This window comes from Dioscorea cayenensis, chromosome 2 (genome assembly GCF_009730915.1).
Source record: "Dioscorea cayenensis subsp. rotundata cultivar TDr96_F1 chromosome 2, TDr96_F1_v2_PseudoChromosome.rev07_lg8_w22 25.fasta, whole genome shotgun sequence".
In the NCBI taxonomy this organism is placed as follows: domain Eukaryota; kingdom Viridiplantae; phylum Streptophyta; class Magnoliopsida; order Dioscoreales; family Dioscoreaceae; genus Dioscorea; species Dioscorea cayenensis.
In genome coordinates, this window is record NC_052472.1 from 2,795,085 (window position 1) to 2,810,205 (window position 15,121).

The 15,121-nt window shown below is 29.3% G+C and overlaps 1 protein-coding gene across 1 annotated transcript; it reads left to right on the plus strand.

The window, feature by feature from the left end:
- The first annotated feature begins 871 nt into the window (after positions 1–871).
- On the plus strand, positions 872–5,280 carry LOC120277609 (phospholipase D delta-like). The gene is made up of 4 exons (XM_039284469.1): positions 872–1,022; positions 3,371–3,568; positions 4,402–4,703; positions 4,976–5,280. The coding sequence occupies exons 1-4, from the start codon at positions 888–890 to the stop codon at positions 4,998–5,000; spliced, it is 660 nt and encodes a 219-aa protein (XP_039140403.1). The 5' UTR covers positions 872–887; the 3' UTR covers positions 5,001–5,280.
- Positions 5,281–15,121: the final 9,841 nt, after the last annotated feature.

Genomic DNA, 15,121 nt, shown 5'->3' on the forward strand with positions numbered 1-15,121 from the left:
AAATTAAAGGACTTAATTTATGAGTTGTTAGAGGAAAAAGACTATCGTGGAATTAAGAATTATGTTTAAGAAATTCTAATCATTTGTATCCTTGTCAAAGTGCCTTCAAAAGTAGAAAATACTACTTAATGTAAAATAAACTGAAGCAACTTTAATTGATGGCCATTCTGAAGGAAAGATGCTTAGTAGGTTTGTTTAGTTTTCTTGCATTAATGAGTGCATTTTTTTGTCTGTGTGTGGGTGTGTGATTTTTTCGTTTATTGCAAATTTTTCAAAAGCCTCATTTACTTAAATTAAATCTTAGTTCATTTAGAGTTCTTGTATTTTTAGTCAGTGAGTGCAGTGTAGGTGGAATACTTATGTCAGTCTTATAAAATGCCTTAAACATAGTTGGGTAGCAGCTTGTTGGTGTTGCTTTTAATAACTAAATTAGGAGTGATTGAGATCTGCTTGGTTCTTATACAATTAAAGTATGATAGAATTCAATGTTGATGTAGATGTACAAGTTGCATGTCATGATATACTATGCTATTTTTTTTTCTTAAGGGAGCTGCCATGTGCAAAGACAAATCTTGAATTTGCCATGCAATACGTATCCTTGCACAACAAAAACATATATGGAAACTAAAATCTAAGTTATTTTTCAGCACAGGGTTTATATTTGAAGCTACCTATCTGAGTGACATTTTGTTGGAGTCAATAATTCTTTGAAATTTTAAATGACTAAATCCTTTTTTCCTTCTATGTTAACCAAATCATATTGTTATTCCAATTTGCCTTCGGTTAATCTCATTCCTATGCTTATGCTTTGAATTCATGTTATTTGGATATCAATTTGCATCACTTATTACACATTTCCATCCGACTTGCAGGCCCAAACAATACGGATGATGTATGAAATCATTGGGCAGGAGCTCAAATCCAAGGGGCTTAAAGATGCACACCCCACTCATTATCTTAATTTTTATTGTCTTGTCAATCGAGAATTATTACCTAAGGGCAGCTCTCAACCAACACAAGCGGTAATTTCTAGTAGACTGTGTGATGATTGGCTTGTTTGACCATGCTATCGGCTGCCGTCTTCAATTGTTGATATATTTGTTTCATAATAATCCTTGCAATTTTCATAAAAATCCTTGCAAATGTGGTATTAGTCACCTTCATTTTGTTTATAGGTGCTCCATAAGAATTAAGTTAAGTAATAGCCTTTCTAGTATTATTACAAGGATTGGGCAAGAACCAAACCATATTTGATGCAGATGAAGGGCTATATAATTAGCAAAAAATATGGGTGAGGATGATTGTATTTGGGCTGTCTTGGTGCTTCAACCTATTGAACAATTCAATATTTTAGGGGCTATTGACTTTGGGGAGATCAATGTTTATAAATAATTCATGTGATTATTGAGTCAATTATAATTTTTTGATGGTTGTTTAGTTGTGCAGGATGAGATATTGAAAACTGTTGAAAAAATTGATAGCTCGTTCTAATCTCCTAAAGATTTAAGAAAATATATCATGAAGGCAACAAACTAACTAGTTAAGGATAATACAGAATTAACTTGAACTAAGATAAGGTAAATTAAACTAAAATAAGCATATGCTAACATACCCTGTCAAGTTGGAGCATGATGCGCCCCGTAATGGCTAACTTGCACAATATAGCACTAAGTAGATAACATTTGAATTAGTGAAGTAAGAAGGTAACGTTTGAATCAGTGAAAAAGATAATATATGATTTATTAAAGTAGATAGCACCTGAATTGACATAGTAGATAGTACCAGGATAAACAAAGTCAAAAGTATTGTTTAGACAAGGATTGATTTCTCACAAGATCTTCTAAGAAAATGCCATCAAGTCATACATAATTTGTTCTTGATTAAAACATTCTTATTGCAAGTGCTTTAGAACTTAATGAAGAACTTGATAGGGAATGATTTTTGTATGTAAGATATCATGTAAGCCTGGATATTATTAGTTTGGATGGCAGGCCATATATTGTCAGTGACAGTGTATTGTTGAAATGAGACTTGGTCTTCATTCCTATTAGGTTAAGCTTTTGCTTTTTATTGAGCCTGTGTGATATGTGTTTAGTTAGCATCTAACAAGGGAGTAGAGCTTGTTAATTTATGTGTGCTACATGGCAAATCTAGAAGACTGGGTGGGGGGTACATTATATACAACTAATTGTCTCCCCACATCAATTATTAAATAAATTTGGATTTAAACCTTATAAAATTTGGTCTTTCTTCCTCTAAGTGTAAGCTCCTATGGAATATTTCTTCGGTCTGCATCTAGCAGTGTTCACTTCTAGTGCAGGAAAAATTACCATAGGATATGTAGTTATTAAAATATTTACCTTAAACCAAACACATCTTGCTTTTAAAATTTGCTAAGGTGATGGCATAGTAGCTTACATTACCATGATAGGATATGATGTTAAGAAAGGGCACTCATTGTTATAATTTTCTTAAAAAAATTAAAATTTATAATATTTAAACAGAGATGGGTGACCTTAGCGTGATGAATTATATCAAATATGGTAATGTTTGATAGGCAGCTAAATGTGCCCCATACCTTTTTAACTCATGATTCCTAGTTTAAGTTGGCTAAACAAATTTCAAGTTTAAGTTAAGATTTCTGTTTTAAAACTACATTTCAAGGTTATCTAGATTTTGTAAATAGTTTTATTAAATTTGGGTTAAACCTTGTACAAGTCAAGTTGTAGCTCTCTGGTACTCAGTAGACTTACATGCCAATATTCACTGAAATTCTTATGCCTATAGTTGGCCGTCAGCAGATATAAAGCTTTCATTTGGACTGCTTAAGAGGAGTCTCATATTTAATTACATCCTCTAAATGCTTTATGTTGTTTTTGTGTATGTAGAAAAACTGATTTCTTATGCTTTACAAACTTACAAGCCTAGATAAGATAAAATATGAACTAACAAGATATTGACAGGTGGTGTAGTAACTAAGGTTCTTGATAAGGGTAATATGAAATCAAACTAAACTAACAATGTTAAAAGTGTTGTTTCTATATTTTAGCTGCACTAAATTTAATTTTATGTGCTTGAATTATTTTTCTTTTTTGGGCTAGAACTTGAAAATATGCTATTTCTTTGGGCCATCGATTGTAACTTTGAACCAAGATAACTAAAACTCTGTGTAATACATGCATTACTTCTAAATCCACACAAATCATTCCACAATTTATGTTCTCCTTTGTGTTTAATGATCGTATTTAAAACTCTGTGAATGTGCGTAATACATGCATCACTTCTAAATTTCCCCAACTCATTCTACAAATTTATGTTCTACTTTATGATTAATAATTGTATTAATTCATTTTGGTGAATTTGTTGTCAGACACAATCTCAAAAATATCGGCGGTTCATGATTTATGTTCACTCAAAGGGTATGATAGTTGATGATGAATATGTAATCTTAGGGTCTGCCAACATCAACCAAAGATCACTAGATGGCTCCAGGGATACTGAAATAGCTATGGGTGCTTATCAACCAAATCATACATGGACTCACAAAAAGCAGCATCCACATGGTCAGGTTGGTGAAAGTCGCATTCTATTAAGATCTTTTTGGGCTCTTGTTTTTTTATTCTCATTATCCAACTGCAAGTATTTGTTAGTTTCAATCCTACCATATAATGAAATCAGGAATTCTTTATGATTAATGTTCTCATGACTATTTTAAATGTCATTACATTCGAAAAGTGTAAAGCATAGTGTATATTTATTTCCTGTTGGTTTGTTTAGACATTATGAATCCTGTTTTCTGAAATCTATTTTGTCTGGAATTGTATAGTAATCACCTAGTACAGGGAGGATGTCTCTGTTGAGTCTGGTTTGTGTCATTTCTTTGATCAGTGTTTTGAATTAGTGTTGTCCCAGAATTACATATAACTTGGTGTTCATTTATTTTCATAATTAATTAGCTTCGCTAAAAGGAAAATATTTTATGTTTCCTTTTTTGTTATTCTAGGGAAACATATGATGTTTGGAAAGCTTTATTTTCTGGGTGTGAATCAAATTTGACAAATTATGTTGTTAAGTCTATTGCTTGCTGTTGTGGTTGATAATATTTTTGCAGTTTTGTGAGTGCCTATGAAACCTATATATTGACTCGATGACATATTTCTATCTATGATAATATTTCTTGTTCTCTTTAAATTTCCTTTTAAGTGATGTTGCAAATTTCAGGGAGTCACTTGAACTAAAGCAATGCTGATTGTAATATAAAGTTCTAAAGATAAGCCCCAGCTTTGTGACTATCTTTGTTTACTAAGTATTTGAATAAGACCTCATAAAATGTTTAGTTATTCTCTTCGATAATCATTTGAAGGCTTAAAACTTGCTGTCACTAATAGATTTGTGTTACAGGTATACGGGTACAGGAAGTCACTCTGGAGTGAGCATCTTGGGAAGTTTGATCCTAGCTTGGAGGAACCTGAGGAGTTGAAATGTGTGCAATCTGTGAATTCGATAGCTGATGAGAACTGGTCATTATATACTGTTGATGAAGTTGTTCCATTGAAGTCACACATTGTGAAGTACCCAATTTCGGTGAAGGATAATGGTGAGGTTGAACCTCTTCCTGGCTGGGACTTATTCCCTGATGTTGGTGGCAAAGTTCTACAGCAGCCTTCCTCCTTTTCTACTTCCCTTCCTTCCGAATTAACAACGTAATGCATCATTGATTCACTGCATGAACAGGCTCTCACCCAGATTTATTTCGCTTGCTGATTGTGATTTATTAGTGTTCTCGAAGTGGTTGTGGCAAATGTGATTTGATTATAAAGTATTTATCATTATCGGAGTGGATTTGTGTGGATTTTATTGTAATTTGTGGAAGTTTATGTTGGATTTATAATGCAAACCAAGCTCATATATGTAAATCAATTTCAGAAATTTGCGGTGCCACTCTGATGAAATGCATTTGCCTGTTTTGTTTCAGAATGAGAAGATACCATGAATGGTAGCTTGTATTCCTGTTGTGCAGCGTTTGGTGGATCAGATCATGGGCTGAAATCACACAAATTGCATGATAAGGTATGTATAAACACATTTTTTTTTAGAATAATTTTTTGTTCTATTTTATCTTTTGCTATTGAAATTGAAACAACTGACGACCTATTTGTTCACACGATTTGAATAAATATTTTTGTCTCTAGATATAACAAATCTCATTGTTACATATCCTATGGCTTTCACTCAATGGCTTCAGTGAAAACATATTTATTCTTTTATTCAAAATGCTCAAGCGAAAAGCATTAGAAAGGTGCTTTGTGATTTTCCTTTTTTTTTCTATTTTTCAAGACATGTTGGAGCTCTTTTATTAAGTTCACTAGATTGCTTTATTTTTCTCTGCAGAGTCACATTTTTTATTCTGAATTACTTCATTATCGTATATCTGAGTTTCAGTATTTTTTTTGTTTGTGCTTTTCACCGTGTCAGGACGTTTTCTCTTTAATTTTTTTTAATTTACATATATATAAAATCATATTTTCATATATGTGTGTACATGTACCCATGGAAAATGGGTATGTTTTTTTTTAAATGAATTTCTAATTCCGCCCCATATGATCTTTCAGTTTTTAAGACTTCTTGTCTGTCTTGAAAATATATTATGATGTTATATATATATATATATAAACAAATATGTAGGGTGCAGGAAAAGTATAGACAAAATCCACAAAGCATGGGTTTCTTATGGGCTTTTGATACTTCCCTAGATTAGGAAATAATATTAGCTCTACTGGGTGTTGCCTAGCTAATGGTAAACTTAATCTCTCTACGGGGCCATTTCTATTTGGTCTTAGTACGGATTTAGGTTTGAGCGAACTAACTCTCACCTATTAAGCTATTCTAAGTGGCCTTCTCTAGAATATGAACTAATACATTTATCTGTTAATCATGGAGCTGATGTCAGGTACCTAACATTCTTGAACATTTTCCACCAGAACTTTGATTTTGTTTTTTTTATTCAGGGTGTACTAAAACTGTAAAAGAGAAAGAGAATGAGGAGGTAGAGAGAAAGCTTTACAAATCACATAAACAATAGTACATAGAGGTAGAGTGTTCCTGGGAAAGAGTTTTTCAGGCTTCCTCTTGACTGCTTTAACATTCTAATGGAAGAAGAAATTCACAAACTTGAAATTTATTAAAACTTATTATATTAAAAACTAGTAAAACTTACAATACTGGAGAGAGTTCTACACAAGATACAAAGATAAAAGTTGAGGCTTTGGAGGTTGATCTCCTCTGTTTATAGAGGATTACATGACTCAATTATTGACTAGTAACATTATTGCTTATGTGAGACTCAATTATTAAGACTTTATTATTGAGTTTTCTTTTCAAGTGCAGCTCTTAAATAATCTTTGGAAACATCAGTTTCAAGAATTAAATCATCTTTGTGAAGTGGTAAACTAATTTTAAGTAAATTAACACCTGTTTTATTTGTCGAATTGGTTAAGTGATTTTTTCATCTATGAATGGAACATTCTTGATAGTCATCTTTTGTTAAGGATTTTTTAATTTAGCCAAATGTTCAATATATGCTTCGGCATAATTTATGCATTTTAAAAATCATTTTAGTTTAACATTTTCGAGTTTATCTGGAAATGTATTGATTTTTTTTTTTTCTAAACTATGTGATTGTAATTCAATGCCATTGAGTCTATCATGAGACCTAAAAATGCCATCTTTGATTTTGTTATTTTGGCTTTCTTTTGGAAAGAGAAAATCCATTCTCATAGCATTTCAATGCTAAAATTTGTAGATTTTTTTTAGTTTCTTCCAAAGTGTTTGAAGTGATTAAAATATCATTGGCATAGACATGGATAAATTTTTCATATGGTATCAATTCGTCATTTAAATATCCGGGGTGCACATTTTAGGCTAAAGGGCATAATTAGATATTCATAATGACTATGAGGAGTGCTGATAGCAGTTAGAGGCATGCTTTCAGGTGTCAATTTAATTTGTCAAAAGCCAGATTTCCAATCAAATTTTAAATAAATTCTTTTACCCCTAAGGTTTCTTATGCTTTCAGGTGTATTGATTTAGTTGTTTATAATTTACAAGCATGGGAGATTTTCCTCATTTTAATTTTTTTTTGGATTCTTCCCTATCTACTTCACTATACTTCATTGGTTTTACCGTGATTATCTTATTTGAGTTTACAATTTGTATTTTTGCATAAAACATAGTTTTTATCTAGAAGGTCAAGGATCTTGAGAAAAACATTGATTTAAGTATGGAATGTCTATATCTTGTATTGATAAGAGAGAAATCAGAGAGTAGGTTGGTGTAACATGTTTATAATTTTTGTCTTTGTTTTGAAAATGTGTTATGGTTTGACTGAAGGCTTGCCAAATCCTTGAAAGTCTTGTGTTATTTTGGATTCTTCTCTATCTGGTTCACTATACCTCATTGGTTTTTACTGTGATTTATCGTATTTGGGTTTATGAGCTGTATTTCTGCATAAAGCATAGTTTTTATCCAGAAGGCCAAACGATCTTAAGAAAAACATTGATTTAAGTATGGAATGTCTATATCTTGTATTAATAAGAGAGAAAACATAGAGTAGGTTGGTGTAACATGCTTATTCTTTTTGTTTTTGTTTTGAATGTGTTATGGTTTGACTGAAGGCTTGTTAGATCCTTGAAAGTCTTGTGTTATTTTGGATTCTTCTCTATCGGGTTCACCATACCTCATTAGTTTTACTGTAATTATCATATTTGGGTTTATGAACTGTATTTCTGCAAAAATCATAGTTTTTATCCAGAAAGCCAAAGGATCTTCAGAAAACATTAATTTAAGTATGGAATGTCTATATCTTGTATTAATAAGAGAGAAATCATAGAGTAGTTTGGTGTAACATACTTATTCTTTTTGTCTTTGTTTTGAATGTGTTATGGTTTGACTGAAGGCTTTGTCAGATCCTTAAATTCTTGTTTAATTTCATAGTGTGTCAAAAATGATATTCATTTATTAGTTTGTTGATATTTAATGAATGTTAATATAAAATTATTGCCTAATAGTATTTCTGCATGGCTTAATGTACCAAGGCAAAAGGTGGACATTTTATTCTATAATTTTCTAAAATGATGTCAGTATTTTTAATAGCTTTATTCCATTGATAATTTTTCTTTCCTGAGAAGTCATTTCCTATTAATAGTATGCATAAAAAAAAAATTCTGTTTTATAAGTTTTATGTCTAAGTCTGTTGATTTATAGACATTGTATGGACTATACAAGACTAGTCATTCAGGTGTGGATGTTAATGTCCGATTTATATTTTAATTTCTATATATTTAGACGGTTTTCTATCTTCGGTGTCTCCCAACATTTTAGACCATTTTGTATGTATTGGGCATTTTTTTTTAAAATTTTACATACTTTTTGATGTTATTTAATAATTCCTTATGTTGTTTCCTTGTTAAAGTTAAATGATTGTAAAATGATCAATCGTTTAAACAATTGTACCATCTATCACGGAGCATTTGTTGTTTTGCATGATTACCCCTCTGGGAATTAATGTTTTTAAGCCCGGTAAATTGATACACTTCATTTAGTCATATAGGCGATCCATATTTTCAAATTTATTGTGGTCATATTGTCGGTTAATTATTATTATTATTATTATTATTATTAAATCACTGAAATTTGGTTAAATATCATTTTGATCATTGAATTTTAATTTATTTCGAATTGCTCACTAAAGTTAATAATCATTTCGGAAGTAAGTCACTCAATGGATAAGTATCTTCATTAGTTGATGGAGAAGTCGAGAAAAGTCTAGTCAGTCCACCGTCAAGAGTGATCTATTGTCTCCACGTTAACTAATAAAGATGTTAATTTATTGGGTGACTTGCTTCTGAAATGATTAATAACTTTAGTGAGCATTTCGAAATAAATCAAAATTCAATGATTAAAATAATATTTTGACCAGAGTCCAATGATTTAACAAAAAAACAAAGAAAATTAACTCATACTGGCCTATTCTTATTTTGCTATAATCATATAAACTTTATTGAAAGGGATTTCATTGTCAAGTAGTAAATATAAATATTTTTTTTAAAAAAAAATTATTATTGTGGATTGTAAGGTAAATAATAAATATCTTGAATGGATATCATATTATAGTTATTTTTTATTTTGGGCAGCGAATTTTAACTTATATTATCTTGATCAATCAATTTTAATTTGTATTCATAAGGAGAGTGCTCTAGAGAATTCTAAGGCGAATTTGATAACATATGCTGCCACATTAACACCAATTCACATCTTTATCTACATACAAAGGTATGTCATGCCATTAAAAAGGACCATGTGGCCACTCTTATTGACACGTCATATGTTATGCTGACCAAATGATATGGTTAATAAAAATGGTCATGTGACTCTCTTTAATGATATGACATATTAATATACGTAGATAAAACGTGAATTGGTGTTGAAATGACAAATTATGCATGAATGTCATCAAATTCTCCCCATGGTCCCCTCGGCACTTTCACTGTAAACACAAATTAAAGTTAGATGACTAAAATAATTCAAATTGAATTTCGATATTCAAAATGAAAAATAACTATAGTACAGTACCAACTTAAAAAACTTACCCAATGATTGTAGGTGCTCAAGCCCCTTCCCCATAGCGGCATATATATATATATATATATATATATATATATTTTTCATAAGAAACACAATATTTATTACAATTGTGCATTTATACAAGTTCAATAAGATTTAGAAACAAATATATACAGTTGGGAGGTAAATCCATTGGATTCCATCTCAAATAATGCCTAGTACATAATCCAACCCATCCCCATTAAACGTCACCATGTGATTTCAGCATCACAAGCACCAGAAATAGTGACTCTAGGCCATGACCTTCAATGCTTGAACATCAATGTGTGACAAACATGCTGTTGTGATAATGGATATGGGCCCAACAAAATGATGAGGGTAAAAGTGTCTTTTCAAACTTATCTTTTTATTAGAAGGGTATACATGTAAATAGTGTGGTTTGTGAGGGTATACATACAATACGATCTTTTGGATAGGAATAGACCTCAAAATAATTCCTTTATTATTGTCAAGTCATATTTTTTTAGTCACTCTATTATGAAATGCACTCACTTGGTCCATTTATTTTTCTCAATTGGGAAATGTCGGTCCTTGCCCTAACGATCGCTATTGTCACCGTCTATTTTTACTGACGTGGCATTCACTAACACTGATGTGGCCATGTTTGATATAAAAGAAACCAATAAATAATTTAAAATATTGGTAAAGAGTTTCCATGTCAATGTTCGTATTTGCCACATTAGCATGATCTGAAATGTTATGAAAACCTTTACTAATATTTTAAGCTTTTTTTGGTTTTTTTTATATTAAACATAATCACATCAGTGAAAATAGACGGTGACAATGACAATTGTTAGAATAAAAATTAATATTTCTTAATCGAGTAAAATAGAAAGACTATCATAATGCAGTGACTATTTTGAGGATTATTTCTTTTGAATATCAACTTGTTAGCTTTGGGCAACTTGTGGTACATGCTTTGTATACATTGGGAATGATATCTTGTTGTGTTGTGCTTGCCCATAATGGCAAGGTTGTCAGACCCGAACTGGCTCGGCCGGTTCAATTGGAAAAATCGGGAACCAGTTATGTGGCCGGCCCGAGTATATCCCCATTGACCTGGGTATTAAAAAATCCGGTGTTAACCCAGTGACCCGGGCAGTTCAACTGGGAACTGGTTGACCCGGCCGGGTCAATCGGGTCACAATGTTTAATTTTTTTTTTACAATATTTAATAATTTATTATTATTTTCTCATTAGAAACCACAAAATCATGTATATTTATTAATATTAATTTATAATTTATAATCAATAAATCGAAATTAGAATATATATATATATCATAAACATACCAACAAAAATTAATATTTAAAAAAATAAAAATATATTAATGTGTTATGTAAATACTTTTCTAAAAAAATTTAATTTATTAAGAAAAATAAAACAATAAATGAGTGTAATTTTTATTATAAAAAAATATAAAAATTAAAAGTATTCTAATTAAATAAAAAAATATAAGAAAAATTTAAAAACAAAAATAAAAAAACTCAATTGAGATATAAGAATTAGTGAATTAAATTTCTTATTTATTTTAACAAAATCAATCAATAAACAAATAAATAAATAAATAACACCGAGAGAAGTTCGATAATTATGTATTAATATATTAAATTTGTAAATATTTAAAAAATATAAAAATAAATGACATAATTAAAAAACTCTACTATATATAAGGTCATTTATCAATTTAAATATTAAATTTGAGTAGGTTTTTATAATACAATTATGGGTTTAATATTATATTTGCTCATTATTAATTATTATAATATTTATTTAATTATTGACCCCGGTTCAACCCGGTCGAACCCATTAACCCCTGACTCCTAGGTTTAGCTGGGTCATTGTTCGGGCCGGGTTTGACAACCTTGCATAATGGTCCATCTATTTCTTCATTTAAAGCTTTAAATATTTATGAAATAAATTTATATTTTGAGATTCTTTTACCCATATAGTCATTATTTGCCCCTGCAAAAGTGTTGAAGGCATAAAGATTTTAAAATTGGTAATTTAAATAATACTAAAAAAAAATTTATTTTATAAGTTATTTGATTAATCATTTATTTATTTAACAATATGGATAAATCAGCTCACGTATTTTATTACACTTCAATTATACAATGAGAGAGTTCAAATTTGATGTTTTCATTAGAGTCAAATTTTTTAGTGTTTGTTTATTATGGTTGTAATTAAGCTACTTACATTGTTTAGTGTATATATTAAATAATATTTAATTTGGTTATGGTTCTCACATATCTTGATGATGTGAAATAAAGTTAAAAATGAGTAGAGATGTAAATGAGACGGAGCGGGGCGGGGAATGGGATCCCGTCAGAGATTCCCCGTCTCCAAATTCTCCCGTGGGGAAAAAATTCTCTCTACTTACTCCCCTGTGGGGATCCCCACGGGATCGGAGAATCCCCGCCCCCCACCAATTTTTTTTATTATATAAAATTCTAATAATACTATGTATAAATATATATATATATATATATATATATATATATATATATATATATATTAAAGTAAAAGACCTATTTGACACTTGTCAATTTCTCATAAAAATTTTACCAATATTATTTTAATAATATTAAAATATTTATAACAAAATACTAAATTATATTATTTCCAACTAATTTTTATTATTTTATCTCATAATATATAATAAAATTAATTTTTTAAAAATATTATATCTTTAAAGTTGATAAATAGCTTATTTTATCTAATCTTAATTTAATCTTAATTTTTATAGAAAATAAAAAAAAATTTATTAAAATTTTTCATATAATTATATTCGTACATCACACTAATATTACTAAAAGTCCAAAATATTATTAATAAATACCAAAAATATTTTTTTTTAAATCCAAATATTTGGTCCTTATAATGTTATATCCATATTGAATTTTTTTTAAAAAATAAATAAATAATCATATAAGTTATTTTCAATATATATATATATATATATATTTTATTAAAAATCGGAGAATCCCCGTAGAGGATTCCCGCGGGGCGGGGAATGCCCTCCCCGCCCTCGCCCCACCCCGCGAGGTGAGGAGGGATTTCCCCCGTTCCCCGCCCCATGAGGGAGTTATTTCGTAGAATCCCCGCCCCGCCAAAGCGGGTCCCCGTGGAAAATGGGGATTTTTCGCCCCGTTTACATCCATATCCTTGAGTGAACTCAAAGCTATTCTTTTATAACAAATATTTATATGTAAAAAGTAATCATATGAAACAATTTAAAGTAATATTTGTCTAAATCTAGTTTTCAAATCATTAAGACTTTGATGATGTGATTCAACCAATATGTATTGTTTAAAGTTAGATTTTTTTAAACATTTTGGATGTTGTTTTCAATCATTCTTCCATGGATTAGATCCCAGCATCTTTAACCACAATTAGGTTAAACCAAAGAGTCATTGGGCCCCACCACCCTCATTTATTGGGTCCCATCAGTAAGCGTGTGGGCCCCACATTTGGCTTTAGAGCATATATATATATATATAAAGGGGAATTTTTTTATTTAATTTAATAAGATAGAACAAATCACCCATCTTAATTATGATAAAATGGAAGAGAGTTACTATCATTTTATTATAAAAAGTGAAAGTGGTCTTAAATGGTATGATGAGATTTTTAGACCAGTTTTTTTTTAAACTTTTTTTTAAAAGCAAATAAAATTCTATGGATACTTTCTTGTTGTCATGTTAACACCAATGTATTCTATTACTACCACAACAAAAGTTGAGTGATAAAATATTTAATTTTTATGCGGTAAGTTGGAGATTTCAGCTTTTTTTTTTTTCAATACTTAATTGAGGTGTAATAAAAAAGTATGTGGTGATTTGTCTCTATTACTAAAAAAATAATTATGATTTTATAAAATTTATAAATAAAAAATTGAATTTTTAAATATGATATGAAATACATAAAAAAATATATTTAATTTACACTTATTTCTTGAGTAAAAGATGAAGCATAGATTTTGTTGATAACATTCAAAGGAGAACAAATTTTTATTTATTTATTTTTATTAAATATTTAAGTAGTATAAATCATCACTATAAAAGAAAATAAACATCTACGGCTGACAATAAACAACTAAGTAACATAATAAACAACATAAAATCATCAGACAAAAATAATTATTAAAGACAGATAAATTCTTATCTTTAATCTAAATTCTTTACAAGTTTCTTTGCATGCTATGTACTACTTTTCCAAACATGTTTCATATATATATTTTTTACCTTTTTCTTTCCTCTTTCTTTACGTATTCTATACTTGTGTACACTGTCTTTTCCCATTGTGAAGTATTCTCTTATTTGTATAGGTATAAAAATAGCAACTAATTAGGTAAACAATAGATTTCTACATCAAGTAATTAATCTACATTGCCATTTGCTTATTTTAGAGATTTGTAATCTAGACATTGAAATATTATTAAATAAAAAAAATATTAATTTAAAAATAAATAGAAAAATTAAAGAGATTAAAAATTAAATAAGACCTAATACTTGTAGTTTAGGATTAGTCTAGTACCGAGAGATTTGGATTGTATGGTTTTGATAATTTAGTTTTGAGTTAAAACTTCTATATATAAAAAACAACTGTTATTGTCATAATGCCTGAGTAATTAAGACATTTAACTCTCATATAAGAAGATTTGAGATTCTACTTTTTAATATATAGTTGAGTTATAAATAAAGTGTGTATGGTAATTTGCTCATATTATTATAAATATAAAAAAACTAAGATAAATTTAATTTGTAAAAATTTTATGAATATCTTACCTATAATTTATTTTATCTATTGATATTTAAATTTTATGTATAGAGTGTTTAGTGTCTTACTTAAAAAAAATAAATTTAAACTTTAATTTATGTAAAATAAAAATATAAATATAATGAGAAATTAACTCTACCTTTGTGTACGTCTCCACAGATACTCATCCACATCTTCCAAAAAAAAAAATTCCAACGAGTTCTTGATGAATCCTCTAATTATATATATATATATATATATATATTAAAAATATTATGGTATATGTAGATGATCACATGAGATCTGATTTGATGTGACATGATGCTGGCGTGGGAATGAACTCTATTCTACTCACTGTCTAATGCCACGTGGCACTTATTCCGTTTTTTTCATATCCACACCGCCTACGATAACAATCCTTGACTTTGAATTCTAACCATTTTCTATTCAATTTTTTTTTATCTATACATATATAATATATATATATATATATTTATTTATTTATTAAGGGTTGAAGAAACTCTGTTTAGTACTTATTTAGTTGATTTATTTAATTGATTTATTTAATTTTTTGCCGTTATGCAGGCCCTTGCCACGTGATCTCTCTTCTCATGTACTTCACAAATTGCTCCCTGATAATTATTTAAATTAGTTATATTCATTATAAAATTCATGTTTT

What these genes read in the sequence shown, in the direction of transcription:
- LOC120277609 (XM_039284469.1), top strand. Translation starts at nt 888, where the DNA reads ATGATGTATGAAATCATTGGGCAGGAGCTCAAATCCAAGGGGCTTAAA. An exon ending in GCTCTCAACCAACACAAGCG is followed by an intron (nt 1,023 to 3,370) that starts GTAATTTCTAGT and finishes ATTTGTTGTCAG; the next exon opens with ACACAATCTCAAAAATATCG. An exon ending in CTTCCTTCCGAATTAACAAC is followed by an intron (nt 4,704 to 4,975) that starts GTAATGCATCAT and finishes GTTTTGTTTCAG; the next exon opens with AATGAGAAGATACCATGAAT.